Raw genomic sequence first — 24669 nt, forward strand, 5'->3', positions numbered from 1 at the left:
GGTAGATGTGGTCTGTTTCTGCCATTGGGAATCTGGTAGATAAGATTTGCCACTGAGAAACGTGCAAAGGCTTGCTCAGAAAGGAAATTAGAAGGAACCCAAAAGGGGAGAAATTAACTATTTTATTTCTTCATTACCCAGGACACATTTGAGGTGGTCAAGGCAGAGGGTGATGTCATTTTCTTGTGGAAATACATAATTACTTTTGTTAAGAAGCAAGATGTGGATGGATTACGAAATGACCAGAGTGTAGTTTTGGGTGGCATTGAGGTCTAAAATATTAAGTAATATGCCTACTGCTGGCATGGAAGAAATGATAGAAAGATTGCTATTTGAGTAGTGGGGAATGCCCATGGAAATTTATGCAAGAGGGTTCAGGAATGTTGGATAGTTGCTAAAAATAAAATTTATTGGGTTTTTAGAAATAGTACAGTTTTTGTTGTTAATTATCTTCCTATGAAATTTTGTGTATATTTTGCTGAGTTTACAAGGAAACTTAAATTTGCAAGTGTTAAATGATTATTGCCATTATTTGTTAGAGTTATAGTCAATTTCATTCATCACCATGCTTATCTCAGAATTTATTTAGAATAGGTTTGCTAAAATCACTGGATAAGTGTCCCTTTTCAGAATAGTTATTAGTATGGAAACTCCTACTCTAAAGATGTTTTTAAATGACACAAATTGACGTGTTAGTACTCCACATATATAGTGCTGTCACTCCAAGACTACATGGATAGGAGAGAAACATTGCTGGGTGGTTTTTCTGAAAGTAAGAATTTCAGAAAAGTACTTTATTACAATATTCTAGGACAGCGTTCATCAAACAGTCTTCTGTAAAAGGCCACATAGTAAACGTGTCAAACTTTGTGTTCCCTGTCATAACTAGTCAACTCTTCCACTGTAGTGTGAACGCAGAAAGAAGCGATTTGTAAGCAAAAGCACACGTGTGTTCTAATACAAACTGTATTTGTAAAAACTGGCCTACACGCAGTAGTTGGCCAGTCCCTCCCATAGCATATTCTTTTCAAGTTAAGGCTCCTGCCGTGGTATAAAGTGACAAAATAATCTTTTCAAAAAAATTTTTAAGTGCAAGACATCTCTATAGATTTCTAGATTATATTAGAACAAGTTTCTTAAATGTTGCACCATGCTGCAGAGAGTCTTATAAACAAGACGGTGTGCACTAATGGCACTGGAGATGTTTCTGGTTCATTCCACATGCATGTCAGACTGGAAAGAGGATTCCTCTTGGTCCATGGGGCGAGCCCACTGGCTGGGTTTTCCGCAGGTCCACAGCTGGCCACTGTGGGTTGCCACTCTTCAGATTTCATTCACTACAGACTAGGAGGGCCATGGACTGCCTTGTTGCTCTAGACATTCCTGGTCAGGTGTCCCTGGGGTATCCTTGGGGGCTAAATGGCCTCATTTCTGGTGCCATGTTGTCCACAGGCTTGTTCCTGCCTATGGGCGGAAATACAGGAATGTCTCTGTGAAGGAGCCTGGGTGTTCAAGTCAGTCCACTTGGGGTTGCCTCCTTCGGGCCACAGAGCCCAGGCAAAGGTCTTGCAGGCTCCAATGTGATGATTAGAGATGCCCAAGGCAGAAGAGGGGGAGACAAGGCCCCAGGTACGCTTCACCGTCTCACTGGAGGGGGAAGGGTCTGTTTCTTTCTCCTGTTTGAGACCCCTCATTTGGTAGTCACCAGTGATTATTTTGGTTCTGGGATAGTGGATGTTGGCCATGCAGGGTTTTAATGGTATTTTTTGCTGATGACAGGCGATTGAGTGAATTTGGGGGGACTAGACATTCCTACGGGTGGGGCTTACTCTAATGACAGGAAAAATAATCTCTAGTTCTGGTCTCAAATAAGTTCCAAAGTCAACTCGCAGACGCTTTCAGTGTTTAAATAAGCCAGGAGAACTTGAACACTGGCTCTTGTGGGCCCTGTGCTATTTCCTGGGTACTTTCGGCCACTCAAGTACCATCTGGTGAATCATCCTCCTTTAGGACATGAAGTGAGCCAACTTTGATCTCTTTTTAACCTACAGTTTTTATATGGAAATTTCAAACTTTAAAAGGTAGTTTTCCAGAATGGTATCTAAGAGATCTTCCAGCCTGAGGATACTGAAACTATTTCTGGGGAGAAAGATGCAACTGAAGGTAAATCTCCAAGTGTCTCTCCCTGGCTACAGGTTTTATGATCAACCCAGGCTGTTGTGAAGAGACTTAAAAATCAATACCTCTCATTCCTAATGAGATCCTTAATGTGAACTATGATGACAGGCAGCATGAAACCGAATATTGACAACGATACCCCACACAAATATTTTTACTATGCATTTCAATTTAAACACGTGTCAGGCCAATTACATATTTATGGCGTTTAAAGACTATTCCACCGGAGCCTCAGATAACACACACTCTTCCAGTCTCGGTTTAGTAGAAGAGGAATTTGGTCTAATAGTCCAGCCTCTTGCAAGTATGCAATAAATCATCTTTGCAACCATAAGCATGCACAGTTGACTGCTTACCACGGCTCCGCAGACAAACCCTCACCTGGTAGAATTTTAATTCCCTCAGTAAAATTGATTCCACCAGTTCTGCACATTACTCTCTCTGTCTTCCATTTAGCCTGTTAGTTTGCTGACAGTAGAGTACACAGCACTTAGCAGCGGGTTTGTGGAACCATCAGTCAGGAAATTGTATGATAAATAGGAGGCAGCCAGGTTTAGTGGCACTTCCTTCTGCTCCAGCAGTTTTCCCCTGACTTTGGAAAAGTCATCATGTGGTGTTTTGTCAAGGGCCAGAACAGGAGATGGCCGCGGTGCGGTGACTTACTGCACATACACTTGAGTTATGATGTGCACAGCTGCGCTGCTCATGTGTAAATAATAACCCGTGAGGTGGGTAATTATGGTGGCGGCTGGCGACACGGGCCTGTGCTTGTCGCGTGGGTTTTCTTGGGCAGCTTCTTGGGCCTGTGATGGAAAACGCTGCCAATCTTCCACACAGAGACGACGAACCAAGGAGCCAGGAGAGTGCCCAGCGTTGGAGGATTTGGGAACATTTTTATTTTTGAGCAATGTGTTAGGGTTGATGTCACGTGATGCCACGGATGTTCTAGGACAGGACTGTACTCTTTTTATTCTTCATCTGTACCATGCAGCTGTGCTCAGGCGTATCTTGAGTTGGAAGAGGGGTGTTCCATTGCATTTTCCCAGAAAGTAGCTTATGCGGTGTGGTCTCCACAGATAAGTGACCCACAAGGTATAATTGTTTGCACAGACTTTCTTCAGTCCAGAAGTTATTTTAGACTAAATCAAGAGGGAAACAAAGAGAAACTGTAAAATACTTAAACTAAGGCCAGATGTCTTTGCTCAAGTCAAATCAGGTCCATTAACCTTTGTTCTTTATTTACCCTAATTCCAAAATGCAGAATTCACAAATTTCCTTAGGACATACATAAACACATAACTTTCGGTCGGAATTAAATTTTAAGCTCACCAAACACCAAATTCAGTAGTGAGAAATGACTATAAAATGCCCCAGTAACTGTGTCTTCCATTTTCCTTTCAAGTAGTTTTGCAGTGCTGGGCTGTTTTCTTTTTCATTCTGAAAGGAGAGAGAGAGAATAAGAGTGAATTAAAATCTCTAAACTAACTTCTTGAAAATGAAAAGGTGGCAGTGCCTTTCAGATATTCATGATCGCCCTACAGGTTTTCTTGGGGAGGAGACTTTAATGCTGCTTGGGCACACTGCTGATTTTCTAGGATTAACAGGTTGGTCTTCGCCTGTATGCACATAATCACTGCAACTTCATTATCAACACTCAAACGATAAGGAGTGTTACTTCCTGGATGTCTGAGGCAGATACTGAATGTGGAATAAATCCACATGTTTTGAGTCCTGCGTATATGAAAAATGTGGATTTGTGCCTTGTTGTAATTCATCGTTGAACCCACATAGAGAAAATCAGATATGGTTGACACCCACTTATCTGGTGGAGAGAATTTAATCACACAGTCTGCAACCAAGAGCCAAGAAGGTAAGAAGTGAAAGGATCTTCCAACTCTGACATATTTGTCATAACATCCTTCAAAATGGCCATGGAAAACGTGTGGGAAAAACCCTTAGGAGGAGAGTCAGACTTCATGGCTGCTTGACTTAAAAACAGTGCTAGTGAGGTTATTTCTCTGAGGGCCAAGAGCAGATGACGATGTGCTGAGTTTGAAGTCTGCTGGGGGCCAGCAAGTTCACAGGAGCAGCGACCCCTAACAGGAGAAGAGAAAGAAGAGCCACCCCCATGTCTGGTGGCCAACCCCTTATCTGACTGGAATATGACTCCTTTTGGCCTGTTTCAGAATTGAAAACCAGGAAATATTTACTGAATGTGTGTCAGACCTTCAAACTAGTGAGAAAGATGATTGCAGTCGATTGTGTGTTGTTTGCAGACGGATGAATTAATTTTCATGGAAAAGGGATATGCAAGATCGGACATTTTGGCTCTACAGGCTGACCGACTTTCACTGGCATACTGACTGAATGTGACAACAGTGTGGGATAAACTTTCAGACTTAACACGCCAGCTACCAAGATTTGCATTATGAAAGAGTAACTCCCCCATCCTTTAGATTTAAGTCCTAAGTAGTGTACTTAAATTAGAATTGATTTTTCAGGGTGCCCAGGTGGCTCACTGGATTGAGTGTCCAACTCTTAATTTTGGCTCAGGTCATGATCCCAGGGTGGTGGGTTTGAGCTCCGAGTTGGGCTCCATGCTGAGTAAGGAGTCTGCTTATCATTCTGTTTCTCTCCCTCTGTGCCCCACCCCCCACCCCCAGCTCATGCATGCTCTTTCTCAACTTAAAAAAATGTATATATATTGATTTCTCATGTGGAATTTATACAGTGTCTTATACTTCGTGCAGTCACAGTGTCAGAGTGCCTCTCTTCCCTATTTGCCACTCGCTCACCTTCATCTTACAACAGGCACAGGATGCAGTCAGTAACTGACCTTTTCATTATAATATTCCCTTTCCCAGTCCCACAAGTTTTCTAAGAAACATTCCAAATCTGGGCTGCTTTGGGTACCTCCTTGATTCTGTCAACACTGCGTCAATAGATTTTTCAGTCTACTATTTTTTTTTTCCCTCATAACTTTACTTCTAGATTCTCAAAGGAAGGCAGCCAGGGCAAAGTTCAACACAAGAGAACTAAGATTTCATAATTTTTCTTAAAAGTTTATTATGGGGTGCCTGGGTGGCCCAGCTGGTTAAGCGTACGACTTAGGCTCAGGTCCTGATCTCGCGGTTTGTGGGTTTGAGCCCCACATCGGGCCCTGTGCTGATATCTCAGAGACTGAAGCCTGTTTCTGATTCTGTGTCTCCCTCTCAGCCCTTCCCATGCTCACACTCTGTCCCTGTCTCTCTCAAAAGTAAATAAACATTAAAAAAATTAAAAGAGTTTATTATGTTTAGATTCTAAGAGTGGTTGTTGAAGAAAATCTAGAAAAAAGAGAAATGCCTAGGGAAGAAAATGAAAAAACACCTGAAGTCACCCCATGCACACGTAATACTCAGACACGGGGACCTAACGGCAATCCATGATGTTGGTGCAGGTCACACGCTGGTCCGTGTTTGGCACAGCCTCCCACACCCCACTTAGAGGTTTTGTGTCACTTGTTCTGGGAACAGCTCAGAACCTGTTCACAGTGCCTCCCTTGGGACCGTCTGCGCCACCTGCTACCTCAGGTATAGGCAAAACCTTCAGACGTTAGAGGACGCGTGAAGCCCTCCTGAGGCACCTCTCGTATGCACATCAATTCCCAGGGATGTTTCTGGGGCCGTAGCAGCAGGATGGCGCCCTGCAGGCTGAGACACATGTGAGAGGTAATAGTTGAAGAGAGGCTTTGGCTCCTTGCTGTAATGCAAGGCTCGTCGCCGTGGAGACGCATCTTTGCTCCATCCATCACTTTGCTTCTTGAAACTTGGGGGAAACTTGAGTGTCAACCATGCTTGTAAGGATGAAACCTGGCAAGATTCTCTTCAGCTTTTGCAGTGAACACTATTTAGGGGGGAAGAAAAGGTTGTGTTGAGATTTGTGAGAGACCATGTGCTTAGATGACTGTGGTAAAGGGGAGTAGAGGGGCGGCCGGAAGTAAGTGCACACACAGGAGCCCAGGAAACTAAACACCAGCCTGAGCCAGAGCAGGAGGGAGGCTGGTCTGGGTCGGAGGGGAGTGTCAGGACTGCAGGGCAAACACTCCTCCGTTTGCTCCCAGCCTCCCTCTGTCAGTCGAGAGGGTCAGCTCACCTCTTCTGGCCAGGCCCTGTAGCGTTTCTCTGGCTAGCCTATAGAGTTGCTACCCTTGACCTTGTGTGGAACTGTGGAGGTCTGGTCCAGGAAGGGAAGGAGGCGAGTGTGCATTTAAACTTTAAATTAGTGTGTGTACCCGTACACATATATGTAAGTGTTTACATACATGTATGCAGACCCATGCATTCAAGCAGGGACTTTAGAAAATACTGCTCTGACTTATAAAAAGCATCATGGATATGGGAGAAGCGAAGCTAGTATATATATTACATCTTTGTCTAAATTTCACTTGACAGTATAATTTAAAAGAAAATAAGAGTCTTGTCATCCATTCCTTTTGGTTTTGTGGCTCCTTTCAGCCCTTTTTTCTGCCGGGCATTCTCCCTGGGTAGAACATACTTTACTCCCCTTCTTGGTTTTCTGTCTGGGTTTACTGCGTTCCTAGCCTCCACTTTCTTAGGTGCTATGTACTTGGTCATACTTCCGTAGTCTCCTGTAGTGTCGTAATGAACTTTAAAGAGTTCTTCCACAAATTCTCAAAATGGACTCCACCCAAGGTGGAGTATAATGGTGTTGTGTCATAGGCTGGGGTTCTGTTTCGGGGCATTCCTCTTACACGTGTTGGATTTTCTTTCTTTTTCAGACCCATCTCATCTCTTTCCTGCATTCCACCCTCCTGTACCGATTGATGCAAGACATCATGAGGGGCGTTACCATTATGACCCGTCTCCGATTCCTCCATTGCATGTGTAAGTAATAAAATTCTACCCATTAACAAAGCAGAACGGGATACTAGCTTTTACTGTCTCATGACTTTCTGTTAACAGTGCGACTCCTGGGCTTTGAAGGTGTAATAGAAGTGTAAGATTTACTTTTGAAATATGGCAAGCCTATCTGTTCCTGGACGCACTGAAGCAAATCCCCGTTGCTTCCTGAAGAATGCCTGTCACACTAGGTGGCTGGCAAGTATTCACTATATATTTTGCTGACCTGTGTTCTGTGGGCTGTAAATACTAAATTAAAAAAGTAGGGGCCTAATGGAAAGTTACTGCTCAGAATATGGATCTGGGAGAGATTGGATTTGAAGTTTTTCCTGCTAAAACTCGCGTTACCCGGAAGTCCTGTCCCAGCTCTCACAATGAATTGTAATGAAAATGCTGTGGTAAATTTTCATAGCCCCCACAGTGCGTGCACCAACAGTGATTTGATAGATGGAATGTCTCCCAAACAAAATGGCGCATGTGATCGCTTATATGATGAAAACAAAGATAAGAGGAAAACATGACTTTGGTAACATATGTTAGGAAAAAAAGGAGAATATTTTTTGGAAATAAATATTATCTTATTCAGTTTGGGGGTAAAAAGAGTAGTGGACTTGCAAACTGCAATGGTATTTTTTTGGTAGTCATGTCCAAAAAAATGGCCAAATACTGTAATTACTGGAGCTGCGGTCTGAGAGGGGCTATCCCTTACTAACGGCCTTGATATATACATTTAGTTAGATCTGGTAATCACCCTTCATTCTGAGACAGTAAAGTTAGAAAAGCACAAATAATACTTTGAAGAATAATGCGGGTTATTTAGATGGTAGATTGCGTCTCCATGGCTATTAGTTAAGCTGTGTAATTACGTATATGCCAAAGAAAAATGAAGTTGTTTTAAAACAAGTCCTCCTCTGTGAACAGAATTAATTGATATTAACAGCCGTAACTACATGCCCAACTACACATATAATATTTTACCAACAGTTTTTTGGATCCATCCCCCATTATCGAATTGTAATTTCAGAGCAGATTTGCCTGTAGGTAAGTAATAAATCTGTGTTGCAGACTTCCATGAGCATTAACGGAGAAGTGGGTATTTATAGAGAGAGAGAATACAGAAACTTGTGACTGATTCTTTGACTTTTCACTGGAACACCAGTAAGTATTTACAGGGTTCTGAAGCCTGCTAAAAATATACTCAAATAAAACCATGAGGCCAATTAAAAACCCCTATCGAAAGGGAAGGAAATGCCAAATTCAGGCTGAAACCTGCCATGTAATTCACCCCATTGCTTGGAGGTTTTGTAGGGCAGATGGGACCACAGAGGTCTCCGAAGGAGCCAGCGAGGGCCAGATCTGCCTTGGGGATGCAGATGGTCGATTCCTCCCAGACTATAGTCTCTTTGATGTGGTGACTTAAATCAGATTCTCTATGGAATTTCAGAATCGTTCACTCTTTCAAGAACTCTGCTTTAGAGAACCCCCCCCTCTACACACAAACACCAAAATGAGTTTATATGACCGAATGAACTAATTCCAAGGGTTCATTATAGTTTGCCTTGTTATTAAATTCAAATATGAGCATACTAATAAACATCCCAAGCCTTGGTTCTTTGGCAGAGTACAATAGCAAGCCCTCATGTCGCCCACACCTTGTGTCCTGGGTCCTGATTGCTGTACCTTCACCTGTGATAACACCACCACAAGATGAGGCAGGTCAAGTGTGGGAAGTTCTGGGGTTGGGGTTGCATCTCAGGTATGACTGCCAAGCTGGGATTTTTATGGGTTTTAGGACTTCCTACTGTTCCAGCCAAGCCTTAGGATGCTTTCACAGCAATGGACTAAATTGTTCTCTAGCTGCCTAAGTGGATAGTTATCAAAATTCATAAAGTAAGGCCAGTAGATAATCCTGAGGCCCACAGGGGAGCCCTGGAGGGCTCTGAGGGGAGTGCCATTGTTGTGTGCAGAGCATAGTGAGGTGGGCCTGTGCCCTCCCAGGACGGCTAGTCCTCAGCAGTGTTCTGAGTGGGGACACTGAGCTTATGCAGTTGGCCTGAGGAGGCCAGGGGATACTTCTTCTGTGTGTCTTTGTAACAGGACGTTCTCTCTGCACTGCCCTCAGTGGCCTTCTCTCGCTGTGTTACAGCCTCCTGCTTAAAACTCCTCACCCTCAAGCCCTAATTCAGCTATCACCTGCTGGCTGTCCCTCAAGGCTGTTCCTCATGGCTTGTCATGTGTGCCTTGACTGTAGTGTGGATCCTCTTCCCTGGTGGTTTACTGTCCAGGGTCACTGCCCCTGCTAGTTTTGCAGGCAATGCCCAGCACCCCACCAACGTGCCTTGCAAAAAAGGTGCTCAGTAACACTCAGTTGGTCCATCTGGGAGTCGTGATGAGCTCCAATCCCCAAGCCTTGCTTTATTCACACTCACCTCTGCTGGGAACTCTGGTAAACTACCCTCGAGTGGATTGGCTTCATCCCCTGTAGATGAGATTTCTGCCTTACTGGACTCTCCAGATTGCTGGAAGAGGTCAGTGAAGTCATGTTCATGTGAAGGCTCTTAGGAGTATATGCCAAACAAATGTTGGGAGTTAGCACTCCAGGAAGTGGGGACCTCAGACACCCTGGCCTCGCTCAGTCATGAGCCCCTTCTTGACTTTGCACCTTCTGAGGTGCTATGAGTAGATGCCTGTGATCATTTTAGGAGCGGAGAGTAATCTAGGCAAGTATGGCTTGGTTGCTGGAATCTTAAAACACCTCTGGGGGTGCCCGGGCGGCTCAGTCAGTTGGGAGTCCAACTTCAGCTCAGGTCATGATATCATGGTTCATGAGTTCGAGCCCCAGATCAGGCTCTCTGCTGTCAGCACGGAGCCTGCTTCTATTTTCTGTCTCCCTCTCTCTGACCCTCTCCCACTTGTGCACGCACGCACGCGCGCTCTCTCTCTCAAAAAAAAAAAATTGAAAAAAAATTTTTTTAAAAAGCACATCTATGCTGAGGGGTAAAGTAGTATCCTGGGGGGGGGAAATGGTTTCATCTAGAACGTGAGTTCCAACATGCTTGCTATATAATTTTCTCATAGAAAATGAGATCAAGTGTGCTTACAAAGTTTTTAGAATAAACATTTTTAATTATAAGAAGACAGAATTTGAGGATATTCTCATTATTTTGTACACATAATTGTCCTTCTGGTGCCAGCTTTAAAAATTAAATTATAAGTCTCTTGAAAACAGGATTTGTGTTAATGATGGAAATGCTGACAGATCTCTGTTTAGAAGGATGGCAGGCGCGGCGATAATTATGCTATCATATCCTATCATTAAAGATTCTATTGAAAGAGCTTTATAAATTGCTTCTCTTTTTAGATAAACCACCCCATATTAAGGCATCAACGATATGGTGCAGAATTAAATTAAAATCTCATAAAATGAAATATGTTCTGTATTAGCTGTTTGACACTTAATTTGCCTCTGAATGAGTAGAGGAAATCACAAATTAACCTGCCTTTGTTTTTCCAACCATGGCTTATTAGGTGTTGGAACAACTACAATTACAGCCTAATAATAACCACCAAGCCTTATAAATATGTACTGAAATGCATCCATTAGAACCCAGCTTGTTACATGCAGGCTTTAGCTTACCCTACTTAACTCTCAGGGCATTATCCACAGTATACGGTTAGGCATTGTCAACAGAGTATGGAAACTCACATTGTTTCAAGTGTCCTGGAAATAATCATAGAATTTGTTGGTATTTCCTTTCTTACCTCAGAATCCTGACTTTAGATTCAGGGACTTACAAGTGGGACATGGAATGTAGACATCCTCTCTCCTTGAGCTGTCACAGAAAGGCCCTCCTATAAAATGTATGATTCCTGCATTGTGTTTACTGACTTGAAGTAGTTTGGACATTAAGAAACATTGGAGGTGGGGGATTTCCCCTTTTCTTCTGAAAGTTATTCTCCGTTCACTTCACCAGGACCCAGTTGATAAATCTAGAAAAGTGTAATGTTTTGGAAAAATAGCAGTGAGTGCATTTTCTTATATTACTGAGATTTTTTTTGGAGCATTAACGACAGAACCTGAATATGTATCCAGAGTCAAGTAGATTTTCCTTCCTGGTTTCTGTGTATTCCATGCCATGCGTGGCTATCAGGGCTGCCACATTGCATAACTCCAAGGGGTCTTATTGTAATCTCTGGGGGTGGATGATTCTCTCTCGGCCAAACATTACTGCGTTTTCAGATTTCACTTGGAAATTTAGACACTTGCAATATTACGCTCCCCTCCCTCAGAATACAACTGTATGTTTAAGTGACTTACCTTGCCTCCATGAGAAAAGCACTCTTTCTTTCTCTTGAATTTTGAGTGCATGTTTTTTTTTTTTAATTAGTGTTAGAATTCATTTAAGCACACTTCCTTTTAAAAACTAGACATAGGGGCGCCTGAATTGTTCAGTCAGTTGAACATCGAGTTTTTTCAAAAAGAATTTTTTTTAACATTTTTTGAGAGAGAGACACACAGATCATGAATGGGGGAGGGTCAGAGAGAGAGGGAGACACAGAATCCGAAGCAGGATCCAGGTTCTGAGCTGTTAGCACAGAGCCCGATGACGGGCTCAAACCCAACCAACTCTGAGATCATGATCTGAGCTGAAGTCGGATGCTTAACCGACTGAGCCACCCAGGTGCCCTGAGCATCCCAGTCTTGATTTTGGCTCAGGTCATGATTGCAGGGTCGGGCTCCATGCCCAGCATGGAGCCTACTTAAGATTCTTCCCCCTCCCTCTCTCCCTCCCTCCATCTGCCTTCCCCCCTACTTGCATGTGCACATGCTTTCTCTCTTTCTCTAAAAAAATAAAAATGAAAATAAACTAGACATACTGTATTGATAGAAACCCAAACTATAAAGTTTTAAATACCACATTTATTCTGGATTTTTACTTGGGATAGATGTCTGTCTTTTATAATTTTTTTTGACCCAAAGTTGTCTAATTTATGGACCAATATGAATTGAATTTCAGCCGGTTCATTTGCTTCGTACTGAACTCTGAAATTCATTTTCCTAAGCGGGGTCCTTAGTTACTAACCCGTTACAATAATTAAGCTCCGCGGATCTTGCCAGTTGCATGGAGAGCTGCCCTTGTCGTAGCTGTGGATGTACACAGTGCTGTGCCCAAGCCTGCAGTCCCAGGCTGCCCCAAATCACCATTCACCTTACTCATTCATTTCAGAAAGCCAGCTTCGCCTTTTCTCTTCCGCGGAGAAATGAGCACTCGTGTTCTGTTTTATTCGGCGGCTCTTACTCCCTCACTAGAGTCAATGTGGCTCTTTCTGGGGCTGGCCAACTCACTGGAATTATTCCGCTTAAGTAAGAAGAAGTGTTCTTCCTACTAAAAGTAGTCCACGGCCCGGAGACTGGGGAGAGGACTCCGTGCACGGGCAGATCATTAATATTAGCTGTGACACTGGGTGCGCTGGAAATAAGTAAGGCTTTGCCCCATGATTGTGACCACCTTTTAGGGAAGAGAGCAACAAGATTAGCAGCAAGTTTGGAGCATGAATAAATACATGTCTTTCCATGGAGAGAAAGGTCGAAGAAAAGATACATCATTATCGTGAAAGCTTAGACAGAGGAAGAGTATTAAGTTCCCTTCCCTCTTTTCTTCCCACCCTCCCTGAAATCAGCACCTGGCCTGTCATACTAGGTTCTGTACCTGTCACGAGCACATTTGATAGTTATTCAAAGCAGCCTTCAGTCTAGCCACTTACTTAAAATTTTGTGATGGGCCCATACACGTAGCAGTGGTTTCTTTCTTTCTGTTCCCTCTGGTAAAGTACAGAGATAGAGCACAATGTCGGATGTGTATTTGGGAGCATAACCAGTTGGGAATATTTGAATAGGACCATCTAAAACTAACAGAGTAAGGGTGCTTGGGTGGCCCAGTCAGTTGAGTGTCTGACACTTGGTTTTGGCTTAGGTCATGATCTCACAGTTCATGAGAGAGAGCCCCGTGTTGGGCTTCACACTGACAGCCTGGAGCCTGCTTGGGATTCTTTCTCTCCTTCTCTCTCTGCCCATCCCCTGCTCAAGTGCACCCTCTCTCAAAATAAATAAACTTAAAAAAAAGGAGTTAAAATGAACAAAGTAGGGGCGCCTGGGTGATTTGGCTCAGATCATGATCTTGTGGTTGTCATGAGGTCGAGCCCCATGTCAGACTCTGCACTGAGCACACCCCTGCTTGACATTCCTTCCACCACCTCTTCCTCTCTCCTCCTCCGACCCTCCCTGGCTTGTACACGCTTTCTCTAAAAAAAAATAAATAAGATAAAATAAAGAAAGAAAAGTCTTTTATTCCATTCAGTGCTCTACCATAAACATTATTAGGACTAGTAAAATGCAGCGACAGATTCCATCAAATAACTATAGCAAATATTGTGTAACACCTATTCCCTCTGTCCCCCCCCTAAAAAAGAATTATTATAATTACATCTCTTGAGTACCATCTGTGTGTTTCTTTGCATTTGCTGGGCCAGATCCACGCCTTATGCAGAGTAGCCCCTACATGAATATTATTTTCAGGAATGATGTTGGGCTATTTCTCCTCCACTGGAGATCACCACCAACATCTTTCTTCTGTTTTTGCTTGTTTACTGTTGTTAGAGTGTGTCACCTTTCTGCCAACAAGGCTAGCACACCAAGAACTCAAAATCAAAAGCTTAATTAATACTTAAGATTCTATGAGAAGTGCCCACAGCAATGTGAGATGCCCTCCAGTGCCAGTGTGTGCCCTGCTACTAAGTCATTTACTGGTGGCAAAAGTCCATAGTCACCAAATGTGACCGGGTACTGTTTAATATACATTTATTGCTGCTTCCCAGGCCCTTCATATGGAAATAAAGTTAACGAAATTAGCAATCTTAAATGGAAAAACTTAAAAAGTATAGCAAAATTTCAAAAATAAGAGGGGGAAAAGGAAATGAATAGATAATGCAACATGAGAAAATATATAATGACCATCAGCTGTTACATGACATTGTTGCTTAGTTAACTATGGGTGAGACACAATTTTAGACACTTTACACAATTATCTCCTGTAATTCTTAGAGCAATGCTTTGAATGGGGTTGATACTACCAGCGTCATTGTAAAGATACAGAAGCCTTGACACAGAGAGATTACACAGCTTGGGAGTAAGTAGTGCATCAGACATTACCCCTCTTACACTTGACTTTTAGCCTCTGCTTGTGAAAACCAACACTGTAGACTTTGTTGGTCTAGTTTGTGCTTCCTTGATGAGCACAAAAAGTGGTAACAGTACCTGATAGGAAGTTTTCAGTGTCACTGGCCATCAGTGTCTTATGCAGATTTCTAAGGTAGGAAATATGACAGTGTGAAGAACCTTAAAAATAAGCCTTTTGACCTAACAAGCCTATCTAATAGCCAGAATGCATCAGTATTTGCCGCTGTAGAATTTGTGACACCAAACAACTGGACAAGTTACATATCCAGCCACAGGGAATGAAGTGATTCATCAACTTGGTAGCCTACTGGGCAAAGCTTAACAGTTGCATTTGAAAAGACCATATTAAAACATGGGTAAATAATGGTCAGCAATTATATCAGTGTGTTCTCTGGAATGTATGCCAAGTTGGACTAGGTCACAACATGTATCTGCCTGGAGCCTTCTTCCTTCAGATACCTGTGGCTTGCTGCCTCACTTCACACATTTCTCTGCACTGATGTCTCCTTATCTGAGAGGTCTTCTACGAAGACCATCTAATGAGCAATTTGTCAAACCACTGTGGCCTCTAAGCCCAGTACAGGCCCATGGCCTGGTTTTGTGAATAAAGTTTTATTGGAACACAGTGACTACCACTTGTTTCCTGTTGTCTGTGGTGGCTTTAGCAATCAAGGCCTTGTTGAGTACCTGAGACAGAGAGAATATGGCCCGCAAAGCCTAAAAGATGCTTGCCAACCCCAATCTAAAATAACACCTCCTTTTCAGCCCTGTACTTTGTCCCCTTTTTCTGCTTTAGCTTTCCTTTTTTAAAGTTTATTTATTTTGAGGGGGGGAGGAAGAGAGAGAGAGAGAGAGAGAGAGAGAGAGAGAGAGAGAGAGAGAGAGAGAGAGAAAACACTCGAATGAGGGAGAGGTGGTGGGGCGGGGTGAGGTGGGGAGAGAGTCCCAAGCAGGCTCCTAGCAGAGCCCCAACGCCAGGCTCAATCCCCGGAACCGTGAGATTATGACCTAAACTGAAATCAGGAGTCAGATGCTCAAGTAATTGAGCCAACCAAGGGGCCCATATTTTTTTCTTTTTTAATCAGTGAATGCATGCACTATGTTTTCTTCTTTTAGTCTTTCGTACTGCTAATCCCAACACTTCATTGCCTATCATGTCACTTCAAAAAAGAAATAGCTCTTACCGTTTGGTTATCATTTCTCATGATTAACAGAAAAATAGAATGCCTGCCTAATTTTTAAGTACTACTTTACACCACCTACATCCAGAGCTCCTTGTGTTAAGTATGAAAAGGTGGGCAAGTTTCAGTTCCTAAACTGGGAACATTTGAGTAATCGCAGGAGCCCAAGACCAACCAGTACACACTTTACTCTGCGTCAAGAAATGAACACGAAACAAATCAACGTATCCTCCAAGGGGATAACACTTCTTTCTGTTTTGCAGCATTTCTAATGACTGAAATATTGAATTCGGTCTTCGGCTGCAGAGAAAGCAGGCCCTAATTATAGTGCATATTCACAGGGTCTGAGCGGCAGCTTCTGGGATAAAATTCCTGTGTTCTTTGTGCTGCGCTCAGCAGTCAGGTCCCGGAGCAGATATTGACTGGAAGTATTCACGGTCACTGAACCGGAAGCCGCCGGCTCTATAGAGCCCTCTGTCAAACCTGTTGCGGGGGGCCTGGGGGTACTGGACTGTAACAGACTTTTTTCTTTGAGTACAATGCTTCCACTCATGTTAAGCCTGGCTTCAAAGAAAACAGAAATTTACTGCCATGGTTGTATTTATTTTTCAAAATATGCGTTTGAGAAAATGGAACTTGAACAGGATTCGTCCCAAAGGGAAGACACTTTCAGGTGAGTTTCCCGTGATGAATCCCCCCCGGGCCGAAGCTGCAGGAAGCTCTCCCTATGTGGCCCTCTCTCCTTCACTTAGGTAACAGAACCTGTTTTTTCCACCTAAACAAAGACATGCCGTTTCTTATAGCAGCACACAGCAGGCTGAGTTCATTTCAGACCTTTCCCCAGGAGAACAAAGGCCTGTGACACAGGACTGCCTGTCACTCATTTCTTTTTGTTACTCTTTAGTCCCTATCCCTGCCCCCAGTGAGACTCGTACGTCAAAAAATAAAACGGTCGCAGATTTGTTTCCAGAAACCTGCCCTTGCTAACTTTCTGAATCTCAAGTAACACATTAGTGAGATCTTTGCGTCTTTGGTGATTCCAGGAACGTGGGCATACACAAAGGAAGCATCAGGGAAAAGGTCAGGTTTGAAACACATCCTCTGAGTCCTAAAGTTAGGGAGTTGTTTTGGCAGAACATGCGTTAGATAACTATATTGAAAAGCATTTTGGGAAAAAAAACTTGACCATTTGTAGTTTGGGTGTGATCTTTGTTAAAGACATATATCAAAACAGTAATGGATATCATTTCATTGCGGTTGCGTAAAAATTAACAAGTTGGTCCCGTGTTTATGGGTTCCATGGTTACTTACTTCGCACCGATTTTTGTAACTGTGGTATGGAAATACATCAGGTGCAATGCTAGATCTCTACCCTTTACCTCTACCTCCCCACTTCTTTCTGTCTCTGTCTCCCTCCACACACACACACACACACACACACACACACACACACAGGAAAAAGAGAATGTGCAGAAATAGCTAAGAAGTGGCAGAAACTACCTTTAGGGCATGAGACTGCATTTCCAGTAAAGAAAAAAAATAAAGGTCTGTAATCTAACACCACATATATTCCAAAATCCAGTCACTTAATATTCTGGTTTATGCAGCATCTCACATGTTTATAAGTTATAGATATTTAAAACTTAATTATACAGCTTCAGAGAGATTACAGATTCATTAAAAAGTTCTCCACTGGGACTCCTCTAAGGGAATTGGAAGGTTAGCCTCCATCTGAAAATTTAAACTAATACTAAAATGCATTGTGTAGAGAATCACAGTTGAAGGGGGTTTTGTAGATTCACCTCTGGGAACCTTCCAGCACTAGGCACTAGTCATACCTGTGAATGGTTCCTAAAGAGCCCCATCCTCCGCAGGCCCCATCACCCCAGTGGTAGTCAGGGCTCTGCCTGAAGGAGCTGCATTGTCTTTGCACATTAAGTGACCCCCAGGGCCTGACAAGGCTAATATGCATCTCCCACTTCCTGGGAATGAGTTAGGGCCTAGCCAGAGAATCACCAATACTCTTCTTCTCAGTTCATTCAGATAGAACCCAAATATTGCCAAGTTCATCAGAAAGGAACAGCATCTATTATATGGGGGCCTGGGGAGAGGAAGGGAGAGGGGGACAGGGGAGGGAGGGACTAGCAGTTAAATGATCTGCTTCATTTGCAAAACAAATGACCAAACCATGTTGCTTGAATATGATTTACATTTTTAAGACAGAGTCCAAAGAAAACATCCCAGGCTTACTAATATGCTTCTTGCCTCTATTCAAAGTAATCTCTGGCCCCCTCGTAGAACAAAATTCCCATATTTGTAGCCGACACTGTTTTCAACATAAGTGGTGCACACCAGTGACAGTTTGCAGGAACAGATTCAAAATTGTCAATCAAGCTCTAAGCTCTGAGCTCTAAGAGGGAGTCTGATTTTATTTTATTTTACTTTTTTAATGTTTTATTTATTTATTTATTTATTTATTTAAAGTAGTTTATTGTCAAATTGGTTTCCCTTAACACACAGTGCTTCTCCCCACAAGTGCCCCCCTCCATGAGCATCACCCCCTTTTCCCCTCCCCCTCCCCCTTCAGTCCATGGTTCCTTTTCAGTAGTCAATAGTCTCTCATGATTTGTGTCCCTCTCTCTCCCCAACTCTTTTCCCCCTTCCCTTCCCTATGGTCCTCTGTTAGGTTTCTCCTGTTAGACCTATGAGTGCAAACATATGGTATCTGTCCTTCGAGGGAGTCTGATTTTAAAAGGATTCTTATATCATATTTGCCTGGGATATAACTGATTAATGTTAGAATTATGGTTGACCTTTGAACAATGTGGGGGTTGGGGGCACTGACGCCCCCCCAATGCAGTTGAAAATCTGTGTATAACTGTTGACTCTCTAAAAACCCTAATTGCTAACCAGCCTGCTGTTGACCAGAAGCCTTACCAATAACAGCAAGTTCATTCATACATATTTTTATGTTGTATATGTTATATACTGTATTCTTGCAATAAAGTAAGCCAGAGAAATGAAAATGTGAAGAAAATCACAAAGAGAAAATGCATTTACAGTGCTATACTGTTTTATTGAAAAAAATCTGTATATAAGTGAATTTGTACATTTCAAACCTGTATTATTCAAGATCAACTGTATATTGGGATATATTATTTATGTTACTAAAGATGTTTATTGGATTTTCTTAATTTAAAGTAAGTATTCTATGTATCTTCATTATTTTACTATACATATTATGTATTCTACACATACACACAGAGCTCACTTCTATCCATTTTCTGTGTGGTAATTTCAGTTTGTCCTTGGGATTAGTCCACATGATCTTCCATCTTGATGGAAGTAGTCAAGAGGGGAAAAGAAGGTCAGTCTGAAGTATTTTAATCTTGTTTTAATGATCAAAATCTAGTCACCTCAGTCTTTGGATTTCAGGACACAGCGATACACATAGCTACCTGTATAGAGAGAGGGATGATCTAAGTCAATGTTCTCCTGGAAATCGGGAATTGTGGGGGTGGGGGCTGAGGGCCAGGGTCCAACTTCCTGTAAAAGGCAGCTCTGAGCCCATGGAGGACTCATCTCCAAGTTGGATAGTTACCCTCCCTGTGAATCTGTGACTGTCATGTACTCTTTGCGCGAGAGGATTTTCCACATGGAGTCCTTGAGCATTTCAGGAGTCTGTCCCCATTCTCTAGAATGTTGCTCTCAGGCTTTGTGGGTCTGACCTGGGCAGTTGGTCCACTTGAAAAGGGCTTCCTGTGATCTGAAGAACAATCAGAAGATACATTACACCCTATGTAATTTGGGTTAACCTTCCCGCCTTTCCCCATCTTTTGACTCGGGCAGACATAGGACTTTTCAGTTATTTTGGTTATTGTTGTATGCTGTTTCTCTGTTTGTCGGGAGGAAGGAGGTATGTGAACACTGAATTGCAAGGGATGAAAAGCGGAGTCTACCCCATCCCCCTCAAGTGTATCGGAAAGAAACATCCTTCCTGGTCTGTTTGCTTTGCAAGGGCGTTCTTTGATGAGGCCTTTGTCCGAGGGCCCCTCTGAAGGCTCAGTGTACTCAAGCTTTAGAAAAGGCTGTTGGCCCTTCTTTGTTTTCTTTGTTGAACTGTTTATTTTGCTTTCTTCCCACGAGGTTCCCCGGCCTTGCTCTGACAACGCTTTTCTGCATGAATTACATTCCTCGGAGCCACAAGTCTCCAGATTCTTCCAGCCCATTTGATCCCAGCCCGTGTGATTAGTGCATTGCTTCGACCTGCCATGGGTCCCTGCCAAGCAGGGTGCTTACTAAGTGCCTCTAACATAGAGACCTAAAGACACTTGGTAGCCTCATTAGTGAGAGGATGGCACTTCATTCCAGTTTAGTAACACAGCTGCTGTTGAAGCATCATGAGCTTTAAAGTCCCTGAAGGGTGTTCCTAGTCATTTGGTTTCCTTTCCATGTGAAGAAGGCTGTTGGAGGAGAGTAGTTCAGGGTATGACACCCATGCCCAGTTCAGTAACAGAAATTGTCCTGGGCTGGGAATGGGTGGGAGGTGGGGGAGAACAACCCCGTTAGCTCCATTTAAGTTAAATCTGCATTTTGAAGGAATTTCATATTCATTTGCATAAAATGCATTTCCTTATGTTTAGAAATAATAAGCAACAATAATAAAAATTATTCAGATATCTCAGTCCTATCCACAAGAAAATATCTTATGCATATATGTTACTTTCTGAAATATGGTTAATGACTGAGACAGAGATGAGCAATCACCAGACTTCTGAATTAATGCATTTTAAACCTCTGTTAATAAAGATTAAATATTTGGTTAATGAGTTCTACCTTCATTACAGATATTGGTAAAATGCTGTGATGCCGCTGAAAAAACTCAGCCGCCTTAAAAACAAAGTTCTGTCAGAGATCTGCTCAGCCTCTGGGTGCACACGGGGTCTGGAAGAACCCATTCTTTCACGCGTGAGCGTCTAGACTCTAGCAAGCAGGTGGGGTATGCGGTACCTAACTGGAGCCTGCATTTCTTGATCGTGTGCCTGGAAATAGTTTTGATTTGGAAATTCCCAAATGAGGACCCGGGAGTTTGTTCAAAGGGATTGGTCACACAGTGTGTGATGGGAATTGTACGCCGGGTAAATACCTGTGTCTACACAGGAGCTCTTCCTTCATCGACTGAGGGAGCCCCACACAGCAGGGCCAGGGCAGAGCTGAGTTCCTTGGGAGCCCCTCTTTTTTTGCGGGGCCTGGTTTGAACTGGCTCTTGGTGTCTGATCTTTGTGAGCCCTCAAATGGCCGCAAACTGTGGGGCAGAGACTTTCTGTGGAGAGGCCCTTGGCAGCCTTCTCTCTGGCAAGTAAATGCATTCACTCTGTGGGATCACGGTTCTTCTTCACACAGAGAGGGTTTGTCTGGAAGGTGGCCGTTAAACCTCTTCTGGCTATAAGAGGCACTTTCTCGTTGGAAGGGGCTCTGAAAACAGGTCCCCTAGTGAGCTGCCATGGTACTTCCTGTGGAGCACAACTCAACATCCCTCACAATAGCACCAGATGCCAGTTTTGCTCAATAACTGTCTGAGTGCACCCCAACGTAATGTTGGTTACTTTAGCCCATGATAATACTGTTTTCTTGGGTTTCAGAGTGTAATGTCAGAAAATTCAAGTATAACCCTACTGGCATATGGCTTGTGGTGATCATCTTTTTCCAACCAGTTTCTAAGTTATTTTCCAAAATAAACATGGGCCTCAGTTAAGTTCCATTCTCTGCTCTGTCACAAATTAACTAGGTTCTTGAACACTTTCCCTGACCTCTCTGGGCCTCCTTGTTTTCATCTGTGACATCGAGTAGTTGGAGTAAATGATGTGTAAGAACCCTTCTTAACATCCCACCATTATGGGCAAGTTTTGATTCACTCATTGTTGCCCTTTGTGTGGGGGCACTTAGAATAGGAATCAAACGTGAAAGTATTGTGGCCGTGCCCTCATGGCTTTTTTGTCTCCTGCCCGTCTTGCCTTATGCGACGGTCTGTGGGGAGAGTCTTGCCCACACCTAGGGCCTGCCTCCCTCATTCTTTCTCATGCTCTGAGTGACGCTCTGCACATCCCTCTGCCGCCAGCACACAGAGCCATTTGAGTACCACTCAGACAGGTTGCCTTTGGAGTAAGAAGGTAACCCGAAAACCATACCATCTGTTCCATTAAGAGCCTTAATAATGTTGGGGCGCCTGGGTGGCCAGTTGATTGAGCATCTAACTTTGGCTCAGGTCATGATCTCACGGCCTGTGCATTCAAGCCCTGCATCAAGCTCTGTGCTGACAGCTTAGAGCCTGGATTCTGCTTCAGATTCTGTGTCTCCCCCTCTCTCTGTCCCTCCCTTGCTTGTGCTCTGTCATTCTGTCTCTGTCTCCCCAAAATAAATAAAACATTAAAATTTAAAGAAAAGATCCTTAATAATGTTAAAATATAGGTGTGTTGAAGTATCTATGCACATATTTGTGTTTGGTTTGGGGTAGTTTTCCTTTGTGTTTAAAATCCTAGACGGGTTTGAATCCAGCTTAGGTATTTAGGTATTCGTCCTATGCAAGCCCAGTTTTGTTATCCAGTCCCATTTTATATCAAGAACTCAGTGAAGGAGCATATGGGTCACACTTAACCCAACATCTGTCAGGTCACAGGTATTTGACAAGTGGCAGAATTACCCAATACCATCATATTACTGTATTTGAGTCTATTCTAAGTTGTACATCCTTTTTCCACCTTTCACCATCTCTGAAATTGAAACATGTCTTATAATCCGTAGTGTTTCATGATCACTGTTGGTGAAGTGGTAGTTGTGAGGAAGTTTCAGGTATCCATAAAAAAATTATTTTTTCTTATTTTCCCTTTTTGTGCAAGTACTAGAGAGATCCATGATAAAAATCTGTGTGTGAATAAGACACTCTTTTGGTAAGTATCAAGCAAGAATCAGAAGTGATAAGTATTGTCATTCTGAGTGGTACCTAAAATAAGGCTGCATCTTTAGATCAATAGCATCTTAGCTTTGATGGAATACAGTATATATCATATGTAACACATATGTATTGTGACTGTAGGTATGTAATCAGGAAACAAAAAAATTGTTTTTTCATTGACAAGTTTTTTCCCCCAAGAGCCTAGCCAGTTTTCCCCAAGTGTTATAATAACGGATCTAGTTGCAGGACTGTAAAGTTAAAGTGTAGGTGATGTTTGGGAAATGCTGTTGCTGCCTAAACCCCCAGAATGAAGAGGGGAACAGCTTCAGCCTGGAACGCTGGAGAGGCGGAAGCATGTGTTGGGCGCCGGCCGTGTGGGCATATTTGTGCAGATGCATAGCACAGGCTCTTGGAGGGTAAGACTTCATGATTAATGGTGTTTATTCTTGACAGAAGCCTCCTTTATTTATCTGCAATACAGGTTAGCGATTTTATCAGGCACCTGAATGAAAAATATTCAGTCATACCAATATTGCAGTGTAAATTGAGTAGAGTCACTTTTTATTATATCTTTCTGCCTTATCATCTGCACAGTAATTTTCTAGCAGAGGTTTGATATGGAAAGGCTGGATTTAGCTGTACTTGACACAAAGCCTCTTCAATTTCCCCTAAAAGTTCAGGCTGCTCTTAGAAATGTGTGTGTGTATGTGTGTGTATGTGTGTCTGTGTGTGTATAATATATAAACCCTCCCTCTTATCCAGGCAATTTCAGGATTTGAAAGAATAAAGATAAAATGCACAAACCTGGATGGGAAAAGTGTTGTTAATATAAAAATATCTAATAGCTGTGAACTCACTGGTAAAAAGCTCCTTTAGTGTTTAAGCTGTGGCTCAGTACTGAGCCTTTGGCATGGCTACGTGGTCCCACTTTTTACTAATCAGTCACCATCCAAATCCAATCAGCATAAAACCAGACCCTTTCATTTCTCCTGGGAATAATATCAAAGCTGAAGTCCAGAGTAGCCCAGGGGGGACATTAGTCGCTGTGATGATGGAAAATGCCATTCAAGAGAGGGAGAAAGGAAAGAAAATGAGATCTCATTTGTAGGACACTCAAGAAAAGAGTCCCTAAATTTTCAACCAAACTTTTTCAAGTAACAGACTTCATAACATTAGATGTCGGAGCTAATCAGTGGCAGACAGGGACAAATGATTTGAATCATGGAAAAATCATTTGATTTTAGGACCAAAGAGACTTTAAACCTGGTGGGCGGAATGGAAATCATCTCTGCCAAGGACTCACATTTTACAAATGAGCCAAGTAAAGCCCGAAGAGCCGTTTGCAGTAAGTGTGTGGTCCTAGGCACACGTTCTCCAAGGGTAATATGATCAAGTAAGTAATTCCAGCACGCCATTTAGACATTTCCATGCACTTAAATCTGCCCCCACGGTGGCATCAGAATACTGGCTTTCACTGTGGAGAAGGGAACACAGTAGTGCCTTGTGGGCCCTTTTCCAGTGGCCAGGCTCCTTGTCACTTTTCCACAGGGATGTTCCTCCCTGTGCCTGGAGCAACGTTCTCCGAAGCCAGCGTAGCCAGAACCCTACGGAAATTCTCATCTCCTTACGTGCAAGTGACTGCTTCCTTTCTACTGAGTAATATAGACAAATTCTTCCCTAATACATTAGATATACTCCATTGCCGTATTTAATTTATTTTTGAAAGGTTTGATACCTTCCCAAAGGTTAAAATTCTAGAATATTGAGAGGTAAGCGAGGAGATGAAGTCTAGGCACATAGTAGAGTCTGAAAGGTATATAGCCAGTTAAATCTAAATAACCTGCCAAATAAAACAGGCCCACTTATTTTACCTTTACTAGGCCAGAGGCCCCTAACAAATCTCGAGGATTTTATCCAGGAGGAGAGCCATTTAGATAATTAATAATAGTTCCTTGACAGACTTTCCTATTATCCCTTAAAATAAGGATAACTTAAAGTAGGAGAGAAAGTGTGAGTCAGATATATTTTGCCAAGGATCATAAGAGACAACCCTGAAAACACCCTAGTCAGTAGTTAATGTAATGATAATAATTATGAGGACTGTCATAATGATGGAGTACAGAAAAGCCGACACCGGCCAGCGGGAGACACCTACGCTCCGCGTGCTAGACTCTGCTGCTGGAAAGGATATTCTAGCTGGTTCTTGAAGTAACCTCTCAA

The 24669-nt window shown here is 42.8% G+C and overlaps 1 protein-coding gene across 1 annotated transcript in view; it reads left to right on the top strand.

Annotated features, from left to right (window-relative positions):
* Nucleotides 1-24669, top strand: part of GLI3 (GLI family zinc finger 3) — a 266246-nt gene that overhangs the window by 137108 nt on the left and 104469 nt on the right. The window contains exon 3 of the mRNA XM_029926644.1: nucleotides 6959-7064. Within this exon, the coding sequence (XP_029782504.1) occupies nucleotides 6959-7064 (106 nt within the window). The remainder of the gene's footprint in view (nucleotides 1-6958; nucleotides 7065-24669) is intronic.

This window comes from Suricata suricatta, chromosome 2, assembly GCF_006229205.1.
Source record: "Suricata suricatta isolate VVHF042 chromosome 2, meerkat_22Aug2017_6uvM2_HiC, whole genome shotgun sequence".
Classification (NCBI taxonomy): Eukaryota; Metazoa; Chordata; class Mammalia; order Carnivora; family Herpestidae; genus Suricata; species Suricata suricatta.